Source organism: Leptodactylus fuscus, chromosome 1 (genome assembly GCF_031893055.1).
Source record: "Leptodactylus fuscus isolate aLepFus1 chromosome 1, aLepFus1.hap2, whole genome shotgun sequence".
Classification (NCBI taxonomy): Eukaryota; Metazoa; Chordata; class Amphibia; order Anura; family Leptodactylidae; genus Leptodactylus; species Leptodactylus fuscus.
The window spans coordinates 209,357,595-209,379,178 of NC_134265.1; the positions used below are offsets into that span (position 1 = coordinate 209,357,595).

General features: G+C 45.1%; 1 protein-coding gene across 3 annotated transcripts in view; it reads right to left on the reverse strand.

Annotated features, from left to right (window-relative positions):
* Window positions 1-21,584, reverse strand: part of REXO1 (RNA exonuclease 1 homolog) — a 70,372-nt gene that overhangs the window by 27,734 nt on the left and 21,054 nt on the right. For 2 of the 3 annotated variants that reach the window (XM_075282914.1, XM_075282896.1), the window contains exons 6-12: window positions 20,421-20,558; window positions 14,984-15,107; window positions 8,446-8,556; window positions 7,039-7,176; window positions 6,428-6,541; window positions 6,094-6,167; window positions 4,147-4,257 (exon numbers count right to left, since the gene is read on the reverse strand). In XM_075282914.1, the coding sequence (XP_075139015.1) occupies window positions 4,147-4,257; window positions 6,094-6,167; window positions 6,428-6,541; window positions 7,039-7,176; window positions 8,446-8,556; window positions 14,984-15,107; window positions 20,421-20,558 (810 nt within the window). The remainder of the gene's footprint in view (window positions 1-4,146; window positions 4,258-6,093; window positions 6,168-6,427; window positions 6,542-7,038; window positions 7,177-8,445; window positions 8,557-14,983; window positions 15,108-20,420; window positions 20,559-21,584) is intronic. The other variant, XM_075282905.1, reaches the window with a different exon arrangement.

Sequence of the window (21,584 nt, forward strand, 5' to 3'; positions counted from 1 at the left end):
AAAGACTTCCAGGTGCGATAGTATATTTTTGTTGATTGAGGTTTCCTGGCCCTAAGCATAGTTCGAATAACGGGCTCAGAAAAAATGTAAGGAAGGATGGAATAGCGGCCCCTGAGAGAGCAGATCTCTTTGTTGAGGCAGAGGCCAGGGAGCGTCCGCTACCAGAGCCATGAGATCTGCATACCGTGCCCGATGAGGCCAGTCTGGGGCCACCAAATTGCAGGGACCCCCTCAACTTTGAGCTTCTTGAGAGCCCGAGGGTGGAGACAAAGAGGGGGAAAACAGATACAGGAGCTGAAACCCTGACCAGGGAATCACGAGAGCATCGGCTGCGATTGCCTGGGGATCCCTGGATCTGGCCACGTACTGCAGAATCTTGTGATTTAGCCAGGAGGCGAAGCAGGCGACCTCCGGACAGCCCCACCTGGCACACAGCTGGCGAAAGACCCCCTGATGGAGGGACCATTCGCCCGGATCGATACCCTCCCAGCTGAGGAAGTCTGTGGCCCAATTGTCTACCCCTGGAATATGGACCACTGAGAGGGTGGGAACGTGAAACTCTGTCCACCTCAGAGAGTGGGAGACTTCCACAGAAAGGCTGCCCGGCTCCTGGTCCTGCCCTGATGGTTTAGATAAGCAACGGCCGTGGAATTGTCCGACTGAATGCGGACCGGCCTGCCCCGGAGAAGAGGGGTCCAATGACACAGAGCCCGAAAAATGGCTCTCAACTCCAACAGATTGATCTGGAGCGAAGCTTACTCCGGAGACCATCTGCCCTGAACAGTCCAGACCCTGAACACCGCCCCCCAGCCAGAGAGGCTGGCATCGGTGGTGACAACCTGCCAATGGATGGGAAGAAACGATCTCCCCAGAGAGAACCCCGGGGAGGAGAGCCACCAACGGAGTCCAAGACGGACCTGAGGAGGTAAAAGGATTCGGCGGTCCAGGCTGAACTAAGAACGGTCCCAACGTGCCAGGATCGCCAACTGAAGAGGCCTTGAGCAGAACTGAGCAAATGGGACGACTTCGAAGGAGGAGACCATCAGGCCCAGAACTCGCATGCAGAACCGGATGGTGCATGGTGACCTCCTCTGCAGGCGTGACACACTGGGCCGAAGGTTCAGTATTTTTGATTCTGGAAGAAACACTTTGCCCTGACGGGTATCCAAAATCATCCCCAGAAATTCCATCCACTGAGATGGCACCATACAGGATTTTTCCATGTTGATGAACCATCCAAACCGCCGAAACAGGTCCATCGTGATCTTTAAGCTGGAGAGATGGTCAGTCCTGGAGACAGTCTTGATAAGCAGATCGTCCAGGTACGGAATAACAGCCACACCTCGGGAACGGAGGATAGCCATGAGAGGGGCCATCACCTTGGTGAACACCCACAGAGCGGTGGCCAACCCAAAGGGGAGTGCGACTGTTGTGAACCTACCGCAAAACGCAGAAAACGCTGATGGGCCAGAACAATGGGAATATGGAGATATGCGTCTCAGATATCGATTGACGCAAGGAATTTGCCTGGCTCCATAGAGGCGATCACAGAACACAGAGACTTTTCAAGTCCAGAATGGGACAGAGGGAACCATCCTTCTTTGGAACAGTAAACGGGTTGGAATAAAATCCCTGGAAACTTTGAGAAACGAGCAGAATCTCCCTTGCTTCTGAAGTCTGGAGATCGCCTTGAGAAAAGCGGTTGCCCGAACGGGGAAGAAGGTAAAGAAGAACGAAAAAAACCTTCCTTCTGGGAGGGCAGAAAATTCTATGGAGTAACCGGTCGAGACCACCTCCCAAACCCAGGCGTTGTCGATCCAGGCGAGCCATATGTCCTGGAAGGCAAGCAAACGTCCCCCCACCCGAGAGTCCCCGGACGATTAACCACAACATTACCAGCAGCCTTTGCCGAGCAGCGAGCCGCTTCAAGGGAAGCATCACATAGGTATTTAGAAGCATTAATTATCTGCTCCACCAGGAGCTGATTGTCCTGCAGAGCTGATTCATTAGCAAGACCAGAGCTCAGCTGTTTACCCCAGCCGATACAAGCCTTGCTAACCCAGGACGCAGCAAAAGAAGGCTGCAAAGCAGAACCATCCACAGCAAAGGCCAACTTAGCTAAGGAGTCCAGTCTCCTATCAGCGGGATCACTCAGAGAGGCAGCATTAGCTAGATGCAGGATGGTAGCCTTAGATCGCCTGGCAATAGCCGAATCAACCGCAGGAGAGTCGGTCCACTTAGAAACACACTGTTCAGGAAAAGGAAAAAACATCTGACCTCCTGGTAGAAGAAAGGGGCCGGTCCGGATGAAGCCACTGTTCCTGCAAAATATGGTCAAACGCCCTGTGGTTACGAAAAACTAAGGGCAAATGGTGACTATGGCGAAAAGAGACCTCCTCCCAGACCCAGAGTCCTCAGTTATTTGCAATGTATCACTAACAGCTCGGACAAGCTCCTGCGTAAGCAGCTGCTACCAACGTGCCTGACTGAAACTTCGTATCGGAGTTAGAGGCGTCCCCAGAAGAAACAGAATAAACAGGAGAAGACTTAGATCCACCTGTCTTGGAGGAGCCGTGCATAGACCCTCTGCCTGGAAAACGCCCAGGGGAAGGAGAGGAAGATCGTGACCCATAGGACGAATTCCTAGTCCGCTTACGCGGACAGCTGCTAGGACTGGGACTGGACAGACTCTTTATTGCCTTAACCACAGCCACAGATTGAGCCGCAATCTGGGCGGGCAGGTGTTCCAAGGATACCGCCATAGACCGATTAAGTCTGGCCAAGTTACCCATAGCCTGGGACAGGTAAACCGCCCAATCCGGGGAGGGAGAAGGGCCGGGAGGCTCCTGGAAGGGCAGAGCGGAGCTGCAGAGCAAACAGATAGAGACAGACTGCCCGCAAGGAAACTTTTGTTTACAGCTGGAGTATGCATAACACGTGACAACAGCGGGGGGGGCACAGGGACCTGAGGAGTCTCCTCATGAGAAGACCTGGCACAGAAAGACACCCCAAGGGGTAGCCTACCGGACTACTGGAAGGAGACCAACACCCACTGCTGCGGACACTTCCCAGAGGATCCCACTGAGACTGCAATAGAAGCACAGGCCTCAGGACCGGAAGTGCCTTAAAATAAATAGTGGAGGCGGCAAGGACCAAAAGCCGCGCACTCAGCCCCGCGCACCTCGGAAGCCCGGGAAGGCCACGAGTTCCAGCGCGGCCTACATGTAGAAACGCCCGCCTGGGGAAGCCAGACAAGTGAAGGAAAGCCAGCCCCTGCATGCCGGCGATGCCACAGCTTCAGTAGAAGCCGCGGCCGCCGCGTGGTGCCGGCTGCACAGGTAGGAAACGCTGGGGCACGGCTGGGCCTGTTGCAGCCTATACGCTAGTGAAGCCACGGCCTTGATTAGAAGCCGCTGCCGCCTGACTCCTCGCAGATCTGGAGCTCATGAGAAGCTCCACGAGGAGCTAGGAAAGGAAGAGCTGGGCAGAAAAATCAAAAATAGGCCATCCCCTCCACACTACAAGACCCCAAGGTAAGGAGACAGAGAGGGAAGAGGAGGGGAGGGGGTAGGGTAAGAAGAATACTTACCTCTGCCTTTATTACTTACCAGTCCGGCATCTTCAGGCGTCACAGACTCACCCCCTCGGTGATACCTCGCACTTAAGTGGGGTCACCGGAATTCCAACCGCCGATGCAGCAACCAACAGGAGACTGGGTGACTGCGGGGCACTCTGTAAATAGAGCGCTTGCACCCGCAGGGGGTATGACTAGTGTATCAGATTACACTGACAACCCCCTGCAAAAAAAATTAAAAATAAAAACGATGCAAGACAGAAAGACCTGACACAGGTCGTGACTGCCTCCTACAACACTAGGGAAAAAAACTGCCTGAGCATTCTATCGGTGAGAGGGTATAGCCTGCGTGGGCGGAGCCAACCACTTTAGTTTCCTAGTGTCCGCCTCCTAGTGACCAGGTCTATACCCAAGGTGCTGTGTCCCCCAGTGAAATAGGTGAGAAAAATCAAATTTGGCTTTTTGTACCAACAGCAAATATTGAAGCACTTATTTTATATAGGAGTCTGAGCAGATAAATAAATGCCTGTTAAGAATGAAAAATTTGCTAAAACCCAAGTAAAATCGCTTACCATTTCACAGTCTAAAGCAAACACTCCAGGATTTTCTTCAGGTGTATTCAACTTCTCAAAGGTCTTAACAAAGCCATCCAGGTTATCCTTACGACCATCTTGCACATGTTGCTAAAGCACAAATAAAATATGAATAGATCTAATAAGAAAGAATATATACTAAAGTATTACCACTATAACATTGAGTAACACCTCCCAAAACACAGGTTATTCTAGTGTTCCCATAAGAGGGGGGAAAAAAACAAAAACATAAAAAAAAACAACTAAAAACTTTTGAACAACAGGGATTGCTATAAGAAGTAAATCAGGCTGGAATGACAACAGGTTTATTTATTTATAAAATTGCTTTCTTGAGAATTAATATTACAAAGCTAATCAGAACATTTGGCACATAAAGCAAAGACAAACAATAAGCCAGTGGGCTGCGAAGAAGGGTGCAGATTTCTGGTCAAAAATATATTGTTCGCATGCAGGGAAGACACACTGAACACAGTCAGCAAAAAAAGGAACAATACATTATGATGCAGAAATACCATCTTTATACAAACAGCAGCCAAGCTTCTCAGAAATAGACATGGAATTCCCAGACACTGCACAGCATCACTGAGGATGTATCCCACACCTTTTCAAGTTTGGCAAGGCAAACCCAACTGCTTGTCAAGCACCCCTCAAAGGAGTTCCAGCACCTCAGACCAGAATGAGGATACAGCTGGGCACAACTTAATAGGTGAATGAAATAAGCATGTTCAGCCTCACATCTATAGCAATCATCGGATGCATATATCTATATAAATAACCGTGACATAACCGTGACCGCTGAGGTCAGTGGCTTCAGTGGACCTATGGAAGAGACCCAGGAGACACCACTGGAGCAGAAGATCCGGGACAAGTGAGAGGACAGTGGAGAAATGGGGAAAGGCGAGTATTTTTATTTATTTTTTCACTGTCCCCAGCTGATTCAAACATTAAAAGGGGTTGTCTATTTTCATCTCGACAACCCCTTTAACTCTTGATTGTGCCCTTTGCCTACCTAAATCAAAAGCCTCATCAACAGACACACTGGTCAGAGTACACTTCTACCATGCGAAAGGAGTTTGCAGACATTACTGGACCCTTATACCAACATTTCATTGTATCCAAATCTGTCTGCAACTACGTTGCAAGCTAAGAGGGATTTTGTAGTCATCACAAAACCGCTCCGAAACAATAACATTAGATACCGTTGGGGCTCCCCGAGCAAAATACTATTCAACCAGAAAAGTACTACAACAGGTATCTCCTCCATACAAAGCAGCCTGCACCTCTACTGTGGACCAGAAGGACTGGCACCCTGTCCTCACAAGACTGCGCAAAGAAGGGGGCATGGGAGTCCCTGATGTTAAGAAATTCGTCCACTGTTCTCACACACCTAACGCACTAATGGCATGTTGCCTTACCCTTGAAATGGGTTTCTATTGAAAATAAAGTGGCTGGCATCCCATTATTGTCCTTCTGTACCCTTTATCACACCTTCCACATCTGAGTAGTCCTCAGCAATCCATAGTGGCCCTTAGACCAGCTTAGTCCTCTCTGCTAAAAATTAACCAAAGGGATCACACTAAGCCCCTTCACGATCTACCCCTATGGAATCTACTTGCTTTCCAATCATTTTTGCCAACATGTAATTGGATTACTCAGGGGATCACACATATCAAACACTTGCTGATAGGTCCTGGAAGGTGCGTAACTTACCCCCTTTCTGGCTCAGACCCCTACTGGAAAGTAATTATCATCGATCCATGGGCTAAAGGATCATGAGCAGAGGTCGATGGTGCTCCAAAACACTTCAATAGAAGTCGTGGAGATAGCTGAGGAACTGCACTTGGCTACTGCACTTTAAAATGCCATTATTCTTTTGCATACCATCATATAGTGGCAGAAAACTTTATAAAAGAAAATCAGCCTAACCTTAGATACTTGACAGCCAGCTGATCCCACGGCACCACTGCAGCAGCTATACAGGGTCTCCCACCCACCAGGAACTGGGAATAAAGAAATAGGAGACACTAGTCAATGTCCTTATTGCAAAAGAATTACGCATTCCAAAAAATGTTAGCATCAAGATAACAACTAGATGTATCAAAAGGCCATCCAAATGTAACAACGAGAACATTTTTCAAAATCATACTTTTCACCAATACTGAAATTTTACTGACACACACAAAAAAAAAAGTTTACATTGTACTTGCAAACATTGTTATTTTTCATAAGGAACAGGTGCCTTCCCATTGACTGACAGTACCTCTCTGCCTGCGGAGACGACCCCAATGGTGAACACACTCCTCTTGGCGCACACACTTTCCACTCGGCGTAACCAGGTACTCAGCTCCACAGCGGCAGCATATTTTACAGGAGGCTATGGTTAGGGGGGGGAAAAAAAAAAATGTAGATTTTAATGTTTAACCCCTTAAGGACACAGCCTTAGGAGGTTTCTTAACCCCCATATGTGGATGTAAATGTGTGATGACTAGAGATGAGCGAGTACTGTTCGGATCAGCCGATCCGAACAGCACGCTCGCATAGAAACGAATGGACGTAGCCGGCACGCGGGGGGTTAAGCGGCCAGCCGACGTCAAAGCGGAAGTACCAGGTGCATCTATTCATTTCTATGGAGCGTGCTGTCCCACTAGGGGTTTCAAGCGGCAATCTTCTACATGTAAATCCCCTACATGTATTGCAGTGTATACAGGAAGTCAATTACAGGCAGTATACTTTGAACACAGGTGTTAATATGATGGTTGTATCTGAGCTCAGCTACGACTGGGAGGTGCTTACACACGCTTGAGGCATTGGCAGCTGGGATTTGCCAAGGAGTTAAAATGTGCAGCCATTTTTGGAAGTTTCAATACTTACAGTCCGAGTTCTTGTTTTCCTCTGCAGTGAAAACCATAGCCCGTCCAGACTTCTCAGGGTGCACCAGTGGGTAACCGTGCTCCTTCAGTTCCTCGGGTGTCAATATATATTTTTTCAATTTTTTGTAGATTGCTGCCTCTATGTAAAAAGAGTACACTGGTTTGTACATGTGAGTATTGGAATATTTATTTGAAGGGACCAAAAAAAAAAAAAAAATTATGTGTGTGTGAGTGAAAAAAAATTAACCCCTTAAGGACACAGCCGCAGCTTTCAAATCTGGTGTGTCACTTTACATAGTAACTTTGGATTGCTTTAAATAACAAAAGTGATTTTAATATTTTGGGGTTTTCGGTCATACATTGTATATCACATTAGTCATAAACTTTGTTCGATTTGTACGGTCTTTATGGAAAAAAACAAAACAAATGAGGTAACAGCAATAGTACAGTAAACTGCCTGAACTAGCACAGAGGACAGCTGTGTAACTACCCTGCTCACGTCACTCCTGGTGTGATTTGCGAGCAAAGCAGTGACCATCAAGACCTTGGTGGCCACGCCGCATTATTTTGGCTCATGTCACAAAGATGTTAAAGGGATTTTATAGCTCTAGACTGATTACCTGTGCTTTTAAAAGGAGTGTGACACCTGAACTCCGCATGATCTGACTGCCCCTTAGCACTGGAAACTATAGCACTGTAGGTAGCATGGAAGCAGCTCCTATGGCATGACTATAAAATACAGCAAACAGCAGCTGTCCATGGTATAGTGTTGGCACAAAGCAATTACAGCTCCACTCCTATTACTTCAGTAGGAGCAGAATTGCTTCCGCTCTTTGTCCATTGCCACAGCTTACAGTGCCTCTTGGCAGCCAAATCTGCAGTTCCTGGCAATGTTTAAATGCAGGGCACGGCACTGTTGCTCACTCGCCATGCTCTTGAGGGCATTGGTTATGGGTAAACCAGTTTCAATAAACCTCCATTGTTGTTAGTATAGTAAAACAATTGCTCACGCTTTCCTAGATTTTTTTTGCTGTCATTCATTCTACTTATATCCCGGAGATAAGAATCAGTCCATGGACATGTGATGGACACACAAGTGTACAGCTCTTTACCGGGCAGATATCTAGTGTGTTGCAGCTGTAACAAGTCTTGCACCTGTGTGTCCATCCACTAGAAGGAAACAAAAGAAAAGCAAACAGATCTAGAAAACCCATGAGGAAGTGATGTGGTAAGTATTCTGGAAAAGTGAATAACTTTTCATTATACAAATAAGAATATTTATTTGTTGAAACTAGACAACTCCTGTCTTAAATCTGAGCTTGATGTGATTCTTTCCCATTATTACCAGTCATCATCACACCGATATATACATTCTACAGTGAAAACAAAAAAAATGTCAGTTTAATACCTGTCAATTCTTCATCTTGATGAATAGTACGTTGCACAGAGAAACTGGTCTTGGCTGCCAGCTTTCCACCAAGCATAGATTCATGGGATACTGCTTTCTTGTTAACAACCTCTGTAAAAGAAAAATCTACATAGTACATCCCCAAACAGCTCTAATACTATGCATAAGTTAATTTAAAAAATGTAAACAAAAGTTAAAAAATAAAAAAAAAAACACCTGAGCGCAATATTAGGCTAAGTTCAGATCTGCACTGGAGACAGAAACTCCAGAAATCAAAGAGAAGAGTCCTGAAAGTGATGGACACCCAGCAAACCTCATTATAGGTCCCCTGGCAGAACCGAACTACAGACAGTCTGGAGCAGATGTGAACCTAGCATCAACATGCAAAATACATTTACATATCAGAACTAGAGATGAGCGAACAGTGTTCTATCGAACACATGTTCGATCGGATATCTAACTGTTCACGGTGTTCGAATCGAACACCGCATAGTAAAGTGACTGAAAACTCAATTCCCCTCCCACCTTCCCTGGCGCTCTTTTTGCTCCAATAACAGCGCAAGGGAGGTGAGACAGGAACTATGACAACAGGGACCTTGAAAAAAATAGGAAAATGCCATTGGCTGCCGAAAACATGTGACCTCTGATTGATAAAAACAGTGCCGCCCAGCTTCGCGTCATTCTGAGCTTTCACTTGGTCACAGACGGAGGTCTGCGGCCATTGACATAGGGATTAGATTCTCGTAGGCAGGGATAGGATAGGATAGGAAGGAGAAGAGAACCAACAGCTCTTTTAAGAGCTACATTCCAGGGAGAAGCTTGTCAGTGTCTATCACACTAACGTGGGATTGACAGGCTGTATTTGCGCAACCCATCTTTCCGCAGTGTGGATGATACTGAGTGGGATACACTGAAAGTGTATTCCCATATACCCTATATACCCCCAATCCACGTTCCAACAGTGTGCACCCCCACCCCTGAAACTAACTGGAATACACTGTGTGTAATCCCCCAAGAATAAAATTGGGGCTACATACACCCTTCATTTGTTGCTATTGGCATATAGTGCCAGGTTCTGAGTGTAAATTCCCCTAAGAAATTGGGGCCTTCATACCACCCTCATTTGTTGCTATTGGAATATAGTGCCAGGTTCTGAGCGTAAATTCCCCTAAGAACTCGGGGCCTGCATACCACCCTCATTTCTTGCTATTGGCATATTCACCCAGGTTCTGAGTGTTAATTTCACCAAATAAATTGGGGCCTACATACACCCTTAATTTCTTGGTATTGGCATATACACCCAGGTTCTTAGTGTGTTTAAGCCAGCAAACCATATTAAAACGCGCAGGGCTCCCGGGAAGGGACGTGGACGAGGTCGGAGGAATGCTTCTGGGGAGCAAGTTAGCGGTGAAGCCACAGGGCATCCTGTGCCTACTCCTGTGGGGCAGCAAGAATTGCGCTTCTCCACAGTCCCAGGGTTGCTTGCCACATTAACTAGGCTGCAGGGTACAAACCTTACTAGGCCCGAGAACCAGGAACAGGTCTTGCAATAGCGGTAGGATAATGCTTACAGCACATTGTCCACCAGCCAGTCAGCCTCTACCTCCTCTCCTCCTCCTACCCAACAGTCTTGTCCTCCTTCCTCCCAAAACTCCCAATCTTCCCAGAGCAATAACCCCAACTTTCCCAGCTCCCCGGAGCTGTTCTCCGGTCCTTTCACTGCCCCTCAACCTGCCCCTCCATTTTGCGATTCCACGGAGCTACCAGACGAGTATCTGTGTCCAGATGCTCAAACACTGGAGCCTCCTCCATCTCCTGTCGATTTGGTGGCGGATGACCAGCAACCCACCCTCATCGACGATGATGAGACACAGTTGCCGTCAGAGCAGCCAGTTGCCATGAGCGTTGTGCAGGAGTAGGAGGTGAGAAGGTGGTGGACGACAAGGACACTGACCCGACCTGGACAGGGGGGATGTCAAGCGGGGAAAGTAGTGTCGATGTTGAGGCAGGTGCAGCACCAAAAAGGGAAGCTAGAGGCAGAGGTCAGCTGCTTCGCCAAAGCCAGGCCACACCCGGAATCTCCCAAGATGTTCCCTTTTGTACCCAGCCCAGAAAAATTCCCACCTCGAGGGCACGTTTCTCGAAGGTGTGGAGTTTTTTCAAGGTATGCGCCGAGGACAAATATAGTGTTGTTTGCACAATTTGCCTCTCGAAATTGAGTAGGGGCTCTGAGAAGAGCAATCTGTCCACCACTTCAATGCGCCGTCATTTGGAATCCAAGCACTGGAGTCCGTGGCAGAGAGCAACCGCAGGACAAACGTCGCCCGCCGTTGACGCCACTCCCTCCCCCACTGCTCACAGTGCTGACGATGCACTCCAGAGGACGAGCCAGGGCACCTCGTTATGCCGTCCCTACTTCTCCCGGTGTGCCGTCCCCGCCTTGCACCAGCACGTGTCACTCAACATCAGGCGGGCCCTTAGTTCCGTGCTTTGCACAAAGGTCCACTTGACCACCGACGCGTGGACAAGTGCATGCGGATAGAGACGCTACATTTCACTTACGGCACACTGGGTGAATGTAGTTGAGGCTGGGACTGCTTCCCAAACTGGGCCGGTGTACCTCGTCTCCCCACCTAACGTTCCTGGCAGGGACACGGAAACAACACCCTCCTCCTCCGCCACTGCACCTGGGCCCAGGCATGGTCGTTTGAGATAACGGCCGGAACCTGGTAGCAGCTCTGGAGCTTGCCGGACTCCAACACGTTCCATGCCTGGCCCACGTCTTTAACCTAGTGGTGCAACGTTTTTTAAAGAGCTACCCAAATGTGCCGGAGCTACTGGTGAAAGTGCGGTGCATGTCGACAGTAGCCGCTGCTATCTTAAAAACACTCCAGCAACGCCTGCATGTACCACAACACGGGCTTTTGTGCGACGTCCCCACACGCTGGAACTCAACTTATCAGATGTTGAGTAGAGTGGTTGAGCAGCAGAGACCTTTGATGGAATACCAGCTACAAAACCCTAGGGTGCCACAAAGTCAGCTGCCTCAGTTTCTCAGCCATGAGTGGCCATGGATGAGAGACCTTTGTGGACTCCTCAAACACCCTTAGTATGTCACAAAAAGGGTGAGCTCTGAAGATGCGATGGTGAGCCTTACAATCCCGCTCGTGTGTGCTGAGAGAATCCCTCATTGACATCAGGGATAACTCAGATCACACAGAGGAGTCAGGGATAGCAGCAGATCCGTCACAGCTGGAGAGTAGGTCCACACATCTGTCTGCTTCACCGCGTTTAATGGAGGAAGAGGAGGATGAAGACCTGTCAGATGATGTGATGGTGATACAGGAGGCTACCGGGCAACTTCGAATCGTCCCATTGTTGCAGCGCAGATGGGTAGAAAGCGAGGATGAGGAGGAAATGGAGATTGAACTTTCCGGTGGGGCCAGAGGAGTCATACCAACTAACACTGTGGCACGCATGGCCGACTTCATGTTGGGGTGCTTTACAACTGACAAGCGTATTGTCAAAATAATAGAGGACAACCAGTACTGGATCTTTGCTATCCTTGACCCCCGGTATAAAAACAACATCTCATCTTTTATTCCGGTAGAGGGGAGGGCCAATCGCTCAATGCTTGCCACAAGCAATTGGTGCAGAATATGATGGAGATGTTTCCAGCAAGTGACGTTGGCGGCAGAGAGGGCAGTTCCTCCAAGAGGCGACCAAGTGCTCCCCGGTCCACACAAACAAGGGGCACACTGTCTAAGGTCTGGGACACCTTGATGGCACCCCCTCGACAAAGTACCGCCACTGAGGGTCCTAGTGTCACCAGGCATGAGAAGTATAGGCGCATGTTGCGGGAATACCTTTCCGACCACAGCCCTGTCCTCTCCGATCCCTCTGCGCCCTACACGTATTGGGTGTCGAAGTTGGACCTGTGGCTTGAACTTGCCCTATATGCCTTGGAGGTGCTGTCCTGTCCTGCCGCCAGCGTCCTATCTGAGAGGGTCTTCAGTGCAGCTGGTGGCATCATCACCGACAAGCGCACCCGTCTGTCAGCTGAGAGTGCTGACTGGCTCACTTTGATAAAAAATGAACACCTACTGGATAGAGCCTTCATTTTCGTGCCTACCTGTGTAAAGCACACCAACATGAAAGTCTATGTCTGTGCTCCTAACTCCAAGGGCCAAATACACGTTTCAAGGTGTTTTTCCACTGTCTGAGAGGTGGTATTGAGTGTGTAAAGTGTGTAGTTGTTAGGCTGTGATAGTGGGGTAATACAGGGACTTGAGTGTGTTAGATGCCCCCAGACATGCTTCCCCTGCTGTCCCAGTGTCATTCCAGGGTGTCGTCATCATTTCCTGTGGTGTCAGAGTTGACTTGGTGACCTTCCTGAGACAGATTTGGGTTTCCCCCTTAACGAGTATATGTTCCCCATAGACTATAATGGGGTTCGAAACCCGTTCGAACAGTCGAACAGTGAGTGGCTGTTCGAATTGGATTTCGAACCTCGAACATTTTAGTGTTCGCTCATCTCTAATCAGAACCAATGATAGCTAAGGGCAGGCATGGAAATAAATATTAAAGCAATATCACACCCACTGAACTGCAATACAACACCAGGCTATATACTTATCCCATAACATCACCCCTGCACTACTACAGAACACCAGTGCCTGTCTCTACTATAGCAGCTTCAAAATTACCCTAAAATGACATCTCTGTGGTCAGGCTTATCACATGACTTGGTCACAGTGTAGTGTGTGGAGGTGAAGAACAAGTAACATTTTTTATCTCATTCTAGCCTTCCTCCTCCGTTCCTTAGATTCTGTCCTCTCCATCTAGAAGTTACACTGCACGCCTTGCACTTAGTATCTGTTTATTCACAGATACCGGCGGGCTCATATAGCTTCAGTTTCATTTACTATTGAAAGATGGCTTGGCCATTTTATCAAGCTCTTACCTTTTGTATTTCTTTGCCACATTGTAATGTCTCATATTGTCTGTTCATGTGTCCTCTGATTTGTAAAGTGCTGCTGAATATGTTGGTGCTATACAGCACTATGACTGATGGCTAATGTAACCCACAGGACATTCAACCTAATATATTCAACTGCTGTTTTCTCTCGTTTTAAAATAAATTGAGCAAGTACACCAAAGGGAGAATGCCTCAGCAGCATTGTATTGATGCTAGGTCAGCCACACCCACATTGTAAACTGTCCTACACAGATAAGATAAAAATACTATACAGAAACACTGCATGTTAAACCAAGCCCCTGTTTGTCCTAACTGATATTTGTGCTTGAAGTAAAGAACTCTGTTGCAGTTTGACCGTGCTTTGGGTTTTCCCTAATGGAGCACCGAGTAAAAACCTTTCAATTTCTCAGAAAATAAAAGATTAACACCTACTTCAAGAACAAATAATATATAATAGGGGCAGAGGAATACCTTTGTACACAAATGAAGAAGCAGTAGAACGATAATAATTTTCTGATGGATAAGTTCTCCCACAAGGTAGATGATATTTGCTTACAGAAAACAACAAGTGCTCTGCGTCTCTCATGAAATTGCCTTCCAGGCAATTCCCCATTCCTTTTTAGCTGCGAAATGACATTCACAGCCTCTGCTGTCTGTAGGAAGATTTTGCAAATCAGACCTGTCCCCTGCACACTTCCAGACATATAAGCAGATTCTCGGCATTGCTTCAATGGTTTGTAGTCACCGGTATTTTTTTGCTGAAAGTAAGTTTAGACCTGGCACTATTTTTTTAAATGTAGATTGTGAGCCCCACATAGAGCTCACAATGTACATTTTTTCCCTATCAGTATGTCTTTTTTGGAATATGGGATGGAAATCCATGCAAACACGGGAAGAACATACAAACTCCTTGCAGATGGTTTTATGCCCTTGGCAGGATTTGAACACCAGGACTCCAGCACTGCAAGGCTGCAGTGCTAACCACTGAGCCACCGTGTGGCCCTGGCACTACCTTTTTAGCTTGCGGTTCATAAATAAATGCTTAAAGAGGACATGTCACAAAGTACAAAACACTGAAATTGTAACTAAACTTTCGGGCAACTTTGGATTTTCTGTTAGTATTCGTGTCACTGATAAATTTCGTAGTATACTTTATTAACAAATTTTGTCTCCTTTGAGAATTCCTGCATCTCTTTATTCTTCCCTTTGCTTCTGTATTGAGAGCTGTTCCTGCCTCAATTATGTATGGAATATGGGCTGTGTAAAATGCAGACAAAAGTGAGGGTAGGTAGGCATTTAAGTAATAGAAGCCTCGCAGCAGCCTTATCCACTGTACAGTAGTGGTTCCAGAAAACTGCAGCGCCGCTAATATTACTTGAAAATGGTCTTTGCTATTAAAAGGTCTTAAACCTAGTCACCGATTTATATTTTGGGCCATTATGCAGTCAGTTATGTGACAAACTACTGAAAATATTTAGTTCATTTTTACTTTGTATGTTCAATAGGAATAAGTTTTGTACATCCCAGAAAACCCCTTTAAAATATGTTCTATGTACAAACCTGGAGAAACAGCTTTTTTCTGTGATCCTTGACTTCTCAGTTTCTTCAGTGTGTTGACTGCCACATTAAGATAAATGTTACGACTGCTGCTCCGATTGTAAACAATCTTTTCCTCTTCTAGAGCCTGTAAAATACAGAGAACATTGGGCAGATTTATAAATTACACTACACCAGAAAACTGGTATAGACTGAGGATATTGTGATTTGTATTATGCGCAAGACCCTTTCTTGCATGAAATGTGCGCTACAACCCCACAATGTGGGTGGAGTGGAAACACCTCGGACAGACAGATTATTGTGGTTATTCTAAATACTTATAGTACATGTTATTTATATAGCGCCAGCAGCACTTTACAAATTGATTTCTAACTCACACCAGTTATCTGGTTATCTACTCCTGTTACTAACTGGCATAAATTTTCATTCTGGCACAGGGATGTTCTGATTTGTGAAAAAGTCGCAGTCTCTTCATGTATCTCACATTCCCTGGGCCAGGCAGGGCCTTCACCATGACTGGCATATGGAACACCAGTCTTAACAAATCTGCCCCATTGTGCTATAAATGAACATTAATATTCTTTGGCTTTAATTCCATACATCCCAATTTAGTCCTTAAGGAGAAGGCCCCAAGTAGCAAGCTGAAGCCAAAAATCGCTGAAGGACAATCTGCGGATGAAAAACATCACGGTTTTTCCTGAAGCACAGAAAGTCTGCAGAGTTTTCCTCTATGAACTTTCTGCCCCTATTATAACTGTACAGAAAACGCTAGTGTTTCTGCAGGTATAATTGACATGTTGCAATTTTCAAAAACACATGCGTTTTTTGAGATCCACTGGGTCCAGGAGCAAGACTGGCCACCTTCCCAGCCATAATACTATGTCTTACAGGACACAGAACAGGGGACCTGAGTTACAAGCTGAAATCTGAAAAAAGTAAACAAAAAAAACCCCCCACATAGTAAAAAAAAATACACAAAAATAAATTTTAAAAGTTAAAAAAAAATCCATCTTTACATAAAACAAACAAAAAAAAAAACGTTAGGTATCCCCCATGTACTTCAATGCGCAAATTAGCATATTTTGATCACTTTGCTTTTTATTGTTTATTATTTTTGGAAAAAGTGATAAAAGTCATACATATCAAACATTGGTAGCAATAAATAAAAAAAAAAAAAAGTCCTAAGATATCTTAGTCAACCATACAGTAAAAAGTTATTGGCTTTAGAATACAGTGACCCCAGGAAAATAATTTTCATAAAGTAACATTTTAATTTGTAAAAGAGGTAGAACATAAAAAAAAAAATTATATATATTTTATAATAAATAAAATATAAATCCTACTAATATTATAAGTGTGGACGGATTTGCGTGCAATTTTCCACAAACATAGTTTTCCCTTAGGATTGAGTCACAGGCTACTTTTGGTGCCACTAAACAACATGGCTTTCTAGCAGGAGACTCACAAAAGCAGGACTCCTAGCCCCAGCTATAGACTCACACACACACTGCCTGGCATTTCCTGCCTCAACCTGCCTGCACACTCCTTACTGTCACCTCAGGAGTAGCCCTCACTCTACTCACTCACATTTACATATACACTCACCGGCCACTTTATTAGGTACACCTGTCCAACTGCTCGTTAACACTTAATTTCTAATCAGCCAATCACATGGCGGCAACTCAGTGCATTTAGGCATGTAGACATGGTCAAGACAATCTCCTGCAGTTCAAACCGAGCATCAGTATTGGGAAGAAAGGTGATTTGAGTGCCTTTGAACGTGGCATGGTTGTTGGTGCCAGAAGGGCTGGTCTGAGTATTTCAGAAACTGCTGATCTACTGGGATTTTCACGCACAACCATCTCTAGGGTTTACAGAGAATGGTCCGAAAAAGAAAAAAACATCCAGTGAGCGGCAGTTCTGTGGGCGGAAATGCGTTGTTGATGCCAGAGGTCAGAGGAGAATGGCCAGACTGGTTCGAGCTGATAGAAAGGCAACAGTGACTCAAATAGCCACCCGTTACAACCAAGGTAGCCAGAAGAGCATCTCTGAACGCACAGTACGTCGAACTTTGAGGCAGATGGGCTACAGCAGCAGAAGACCACACCGGGTGCCACTCCTTTCAGCTAAGAACAGGAAACTGAGGCTACAATTTGCACAAGCTCATCCAAATTGGACAATTGAAGATTGGAAAAACGTTGCCTGGTCTGATGAGTCTCGATTTCTGCTGCGACATTCGGATGGTAGGGTCAGAATTTGGCGTCAACAACATGAAAGCATGGATCCATCCTGCCTTGTATCAACGGTTCAGGCTGGTGGTGGTGGTGTCATGGTGTGGGGAATATTTTCTTGGCACTCTTTGGGCCCCTTGGTACCAATTGAGCATCGTTGCAACGCCAAAGCCTACCTGAGTATTGTTGCTGACCATGTCCATCCCTTTATGACCACAATGTACCCAACATCTGATGGCTACTTTCAGCAGGATAATGCGCCATGTCATAAAGCTGGAATCATCTCAGACTGGTTTCCTGAACATGACAATCAGTTCACTGTACTCCAATGGCCTCCACAGTCACCAGATCTCAATCCAATAGAGCATCTTTGGGATGTGGTGGAACGGGAGATTCGCATCATGGATGTGCAGCCGACAAATCTGCGGCAACTGTGTGATGCCATCATGTCAATATGGACCAAAATCTCTGAGGAATGCTTCCAGCACCTTGTTGAGTCTATGCCACGAAGAATTGAGGCAGTTCTGAAGGCAAAAGGGGGTCCAACCCGTTACTAGCATGGTGTACCTAATAAAGTGGCCGGTGAGTGTAGCTTTCCACTATATAACTACATACACAATACAACACATCACATTTACTAGCCCACCAAACTTTTTAAAGCACTTTTACAGTTTCACACGTCTGTGTCCGCCCAATTCTCAAATCACCACAGACGAAATCGCGGGTAAAAGCTAGTATATTATAAATATTCGCTGTAATTGTAATGACCTGCCAGACAAAAGCTGCTTTAAAAGAAAAAAAAATTATACATGTGTGTTATGATTTTATATCATCTTATCTAATATCTTAGAGGATGGATGCCAATTTATAGCACGACGTGGTAAAACACTGGGTGGCTGGCTTTCTCCCAGTTTCTTTGCATCAGATACACGTTCACAAACATGCTTAAATATAAAAGGTTTTTTTTGAGTGCAGCCACTCAAGATGTCAACAATGCAAATATGCAATAAAAACATGTACATTCGCTGACAGAATGTGTGGATATATTTATGACATCAAATCATACATAAACTGCCGCTCAGAGTATGTAGTTTACATGATTGTTTGTACCCAGTGTAATCTACAATACATAGGGAGCACAAGAAGAATGTTAAAAACTCGCATATCTGAACACCTATATAGCTGTACAAACATCCACTCTTTACACACCACGGGTGTAGCTAAACATTTTCAAAATATCCATAAAGGGGATATTTCTATTAATATATATTCCCCTTTATTTCAGCTATCCATATTTTTACATCCCTATCCAACAACCTTGTAACTGGATACTTACCTTGTGATGTTGTTCTTCCCTCCTTTTTCATGCCAGCATCTTCCGCTATATAGATGTCTTCTGTTGTGTACGCATGCGTGAGCTCAGACAACTATGTCTATGCAGGCTACACTACGCATGCGTACATATCCAGTTCCACTATCGTTAATAAGGGAATTCCATTTTAGAAACTTATTTCTCCACGCATGCGTACTTTCCTCTGAGACGCCATCTTTCATAAGGGAATCATGCTTTGGTCACTTTGCCCTCATACCCCCTACTTTTCATTACACCTTATTCTATTCATATCCTTGAATAAAAAAAACACATCTTACATACCTTGTGTATAATCTTTATTAATTCTTTATGCCAGGTACACAGGTTTTTTGCTACAACAATTTACACTTTTTAATATGTTTTCTTCCTTTTCTCTTTGTGTCTGAAAAACATCTTTTACACATTGTTACTTAATTATGATGTCCGTCCGTACGTAGACGGAAGTGTCCTCCCTTCATTGTGTTTTAGTTTGTTATACTGTATATACTCACTGCTTTTAACTTACTACTAGCCATGACTAAGGGGGCCGCATTCGCCCCGAAACGCGTAGGCTTTCTCTAGGACCACTTAAGTTATCTACGTGGATGTTTTTTTTTTTTTTTTTATAAGGATGTGAACCATCTTCAATAAAAGTTAAGTTTCATTTTTATTGAGTGACACATTGTTGGGAATCCTGTTCTTTTTGTCTACGTTACCTGCTTCTATCGAGGGGCTTCCCGTGCATTACGTGAGCCTCACCGGCATCATATCTGCCTCATCTCTACAACAGTCTGCTCCAGAGTAAGTGATCTTTACTTTTTTATTCCATTTAATTTCAGACCACATCTCAGTCAGGGCTGTTTGCTATTTTTCTTTATTTGGTTGCCAAGGTTACAGACCGGGCTGATAACTGTGCCCTGTCTGGCCATATGTATTGTCTTTTCTTCCTTTCTATATACTGTTTGTAGCTTTTGAGCCCTGACAAGTTTAATCAGTCCATCTCCCCACAAGAAGAGCTGAAAACCAGAAAGTGGAGACAGGAGGGTGGGTGAAATCATAAAATGAAAAAAGACAAAACACTTATTTATTTATTTATGGATGGATGGGGAGGGATGGAAAATTCTAAATTTAGAAGCAGAACATCTACATATAGTAAAACACAAAATTTCATCTTTGTTGAAATATTGAATCACATAAAAAATATGGCACCGTGATAAACATTTCTATTCCAGGAGAAAAATAAAAATCAATAAGGCTCTACAGTAACCCCTTAACAACCATGGATGAACTATTAAATCCTGGGTACCTGGTACTTAATGCCCAGATGTACTATTACGTCCTTTTGCGTTAACAGCCCTCAGTGTCATCGACTCAAAATCGGCCAATAGCAGCTTATTGGCACAGATCCAATGAGTGACCTGGCGGCAGCACCAATCACTGTTGAGGATCGCTGCAGTTTGTCAGTCTGTACATACCGACCAATTGCAGTTGTGCAGGGCAGTGTAAAATAATGGTCACTGCTCTACTCCCATTGCGATTTGCAAGCAGAGCAATCACTATACTGTCCTGAGCGCTATTTCCTGTGTGCTACCACTGCGACTTTCCACACTCAAATACATCACCTGTGCAACAGTCCATTTTCCTCTGCCCATCCTCATCTACCACCTTCCATCCATTAATCCCTTCTCTCTGTGCAGAGATAATTCGAACCCAGGCATTTGTAGTAGGGTGTTACTGTAATTTAAAGCCAACGCCTGAAGCCAATGGTGTGGGCTCAGGTCCTGAACCCTATCAAAATCACACAAACACAGAGGACTGTGCAAATCCCTTGGTGGCAACTAAAAGTTTTATCGTTTACCTTGTTAAATGCTTCCTCTTGCGACTGACAGGATTTCAGGCACTCATCAATGAACAGGTTCAGGTAACGCTGTCGAACAGTGGTCGGCACTTTTGCACCAAATTCAGTAGGCAGAACTGGTCTCTTCAAGGTAGCACTCTGAAAAAGAAGAGAGCAAAAGGACATTGTCACACACGGGGGGTATATTTACTAACTGCATCTAAAGGTTATGCAGCACAAAGTTAGCCTAGATCAGGGCTCCTCAAACTTTTCAAACAGGGGGCTAGTTCAGTGTCCCTCATACCATAGGAGGACCAAAATATAGTTGAAAAAAAATGTAAGATTATATGCTCCACAGTAGCTCCCCCCACAGTAATATATTCTCCTCAGTACGCCCCCCACACACACACACAGTATTATACGCTCTTCAGTAAACATACACACATACACCTACCTACCCCCCAACACTTATACTTACCGCCACATGTCCTCCTCCTTCAGAATGCAGGTGCGATGACGTACGATGACTTAATATTTAGTGGAAACTGCATATAAATACAACTTGATTTATAGCTGTCTAGAATAATTAACCAAACCTCTAGATACCTTTCTTGTTTTTCTCACAATCTATTTTGTTTTGGGGAGTTGTTGTTATTATTAAATAATGTTCTTTGGGTAGGGTACTTCTTCTAAATATGTCTAAATAAAGAAGTAATTTTAATACTTCCTTTTTGTTAGGGTACCACTCACCTATCAAATTCTTATTCGTTTTTGGAAGAAAACCAAAATCATTGTACACTATTCTCATGGCTTTTTCTCCTGTCTCCATGTACAAGAGAATTACTATAATCTCGGTCTAGATAGCACAGAACTCCTGATTGGCTGTTCAATAGGAAGCTTACATTTAACAAATCTTGCTGGCACTGTCATTCTGCACCTGGAACCTACACATCTGGTGGTCCTGTCCAGCCCTACTTTTCGGAATTATGTACAAGACTGTATACGACAGGTCTCCTCTTCTAGGTTTGCAGTGACACCTGCTATGATCTCCTTAGCTTTACATTTGACACATTATCAACTTCATCGAGATTTTTTATGTTTATTAGAGGTTGGTAAACTGATTATACTGGTACATTGGCTACAAACCTCGTCCTCTTCTCTAAAGGAATGGGAGGCTAAAGTGCA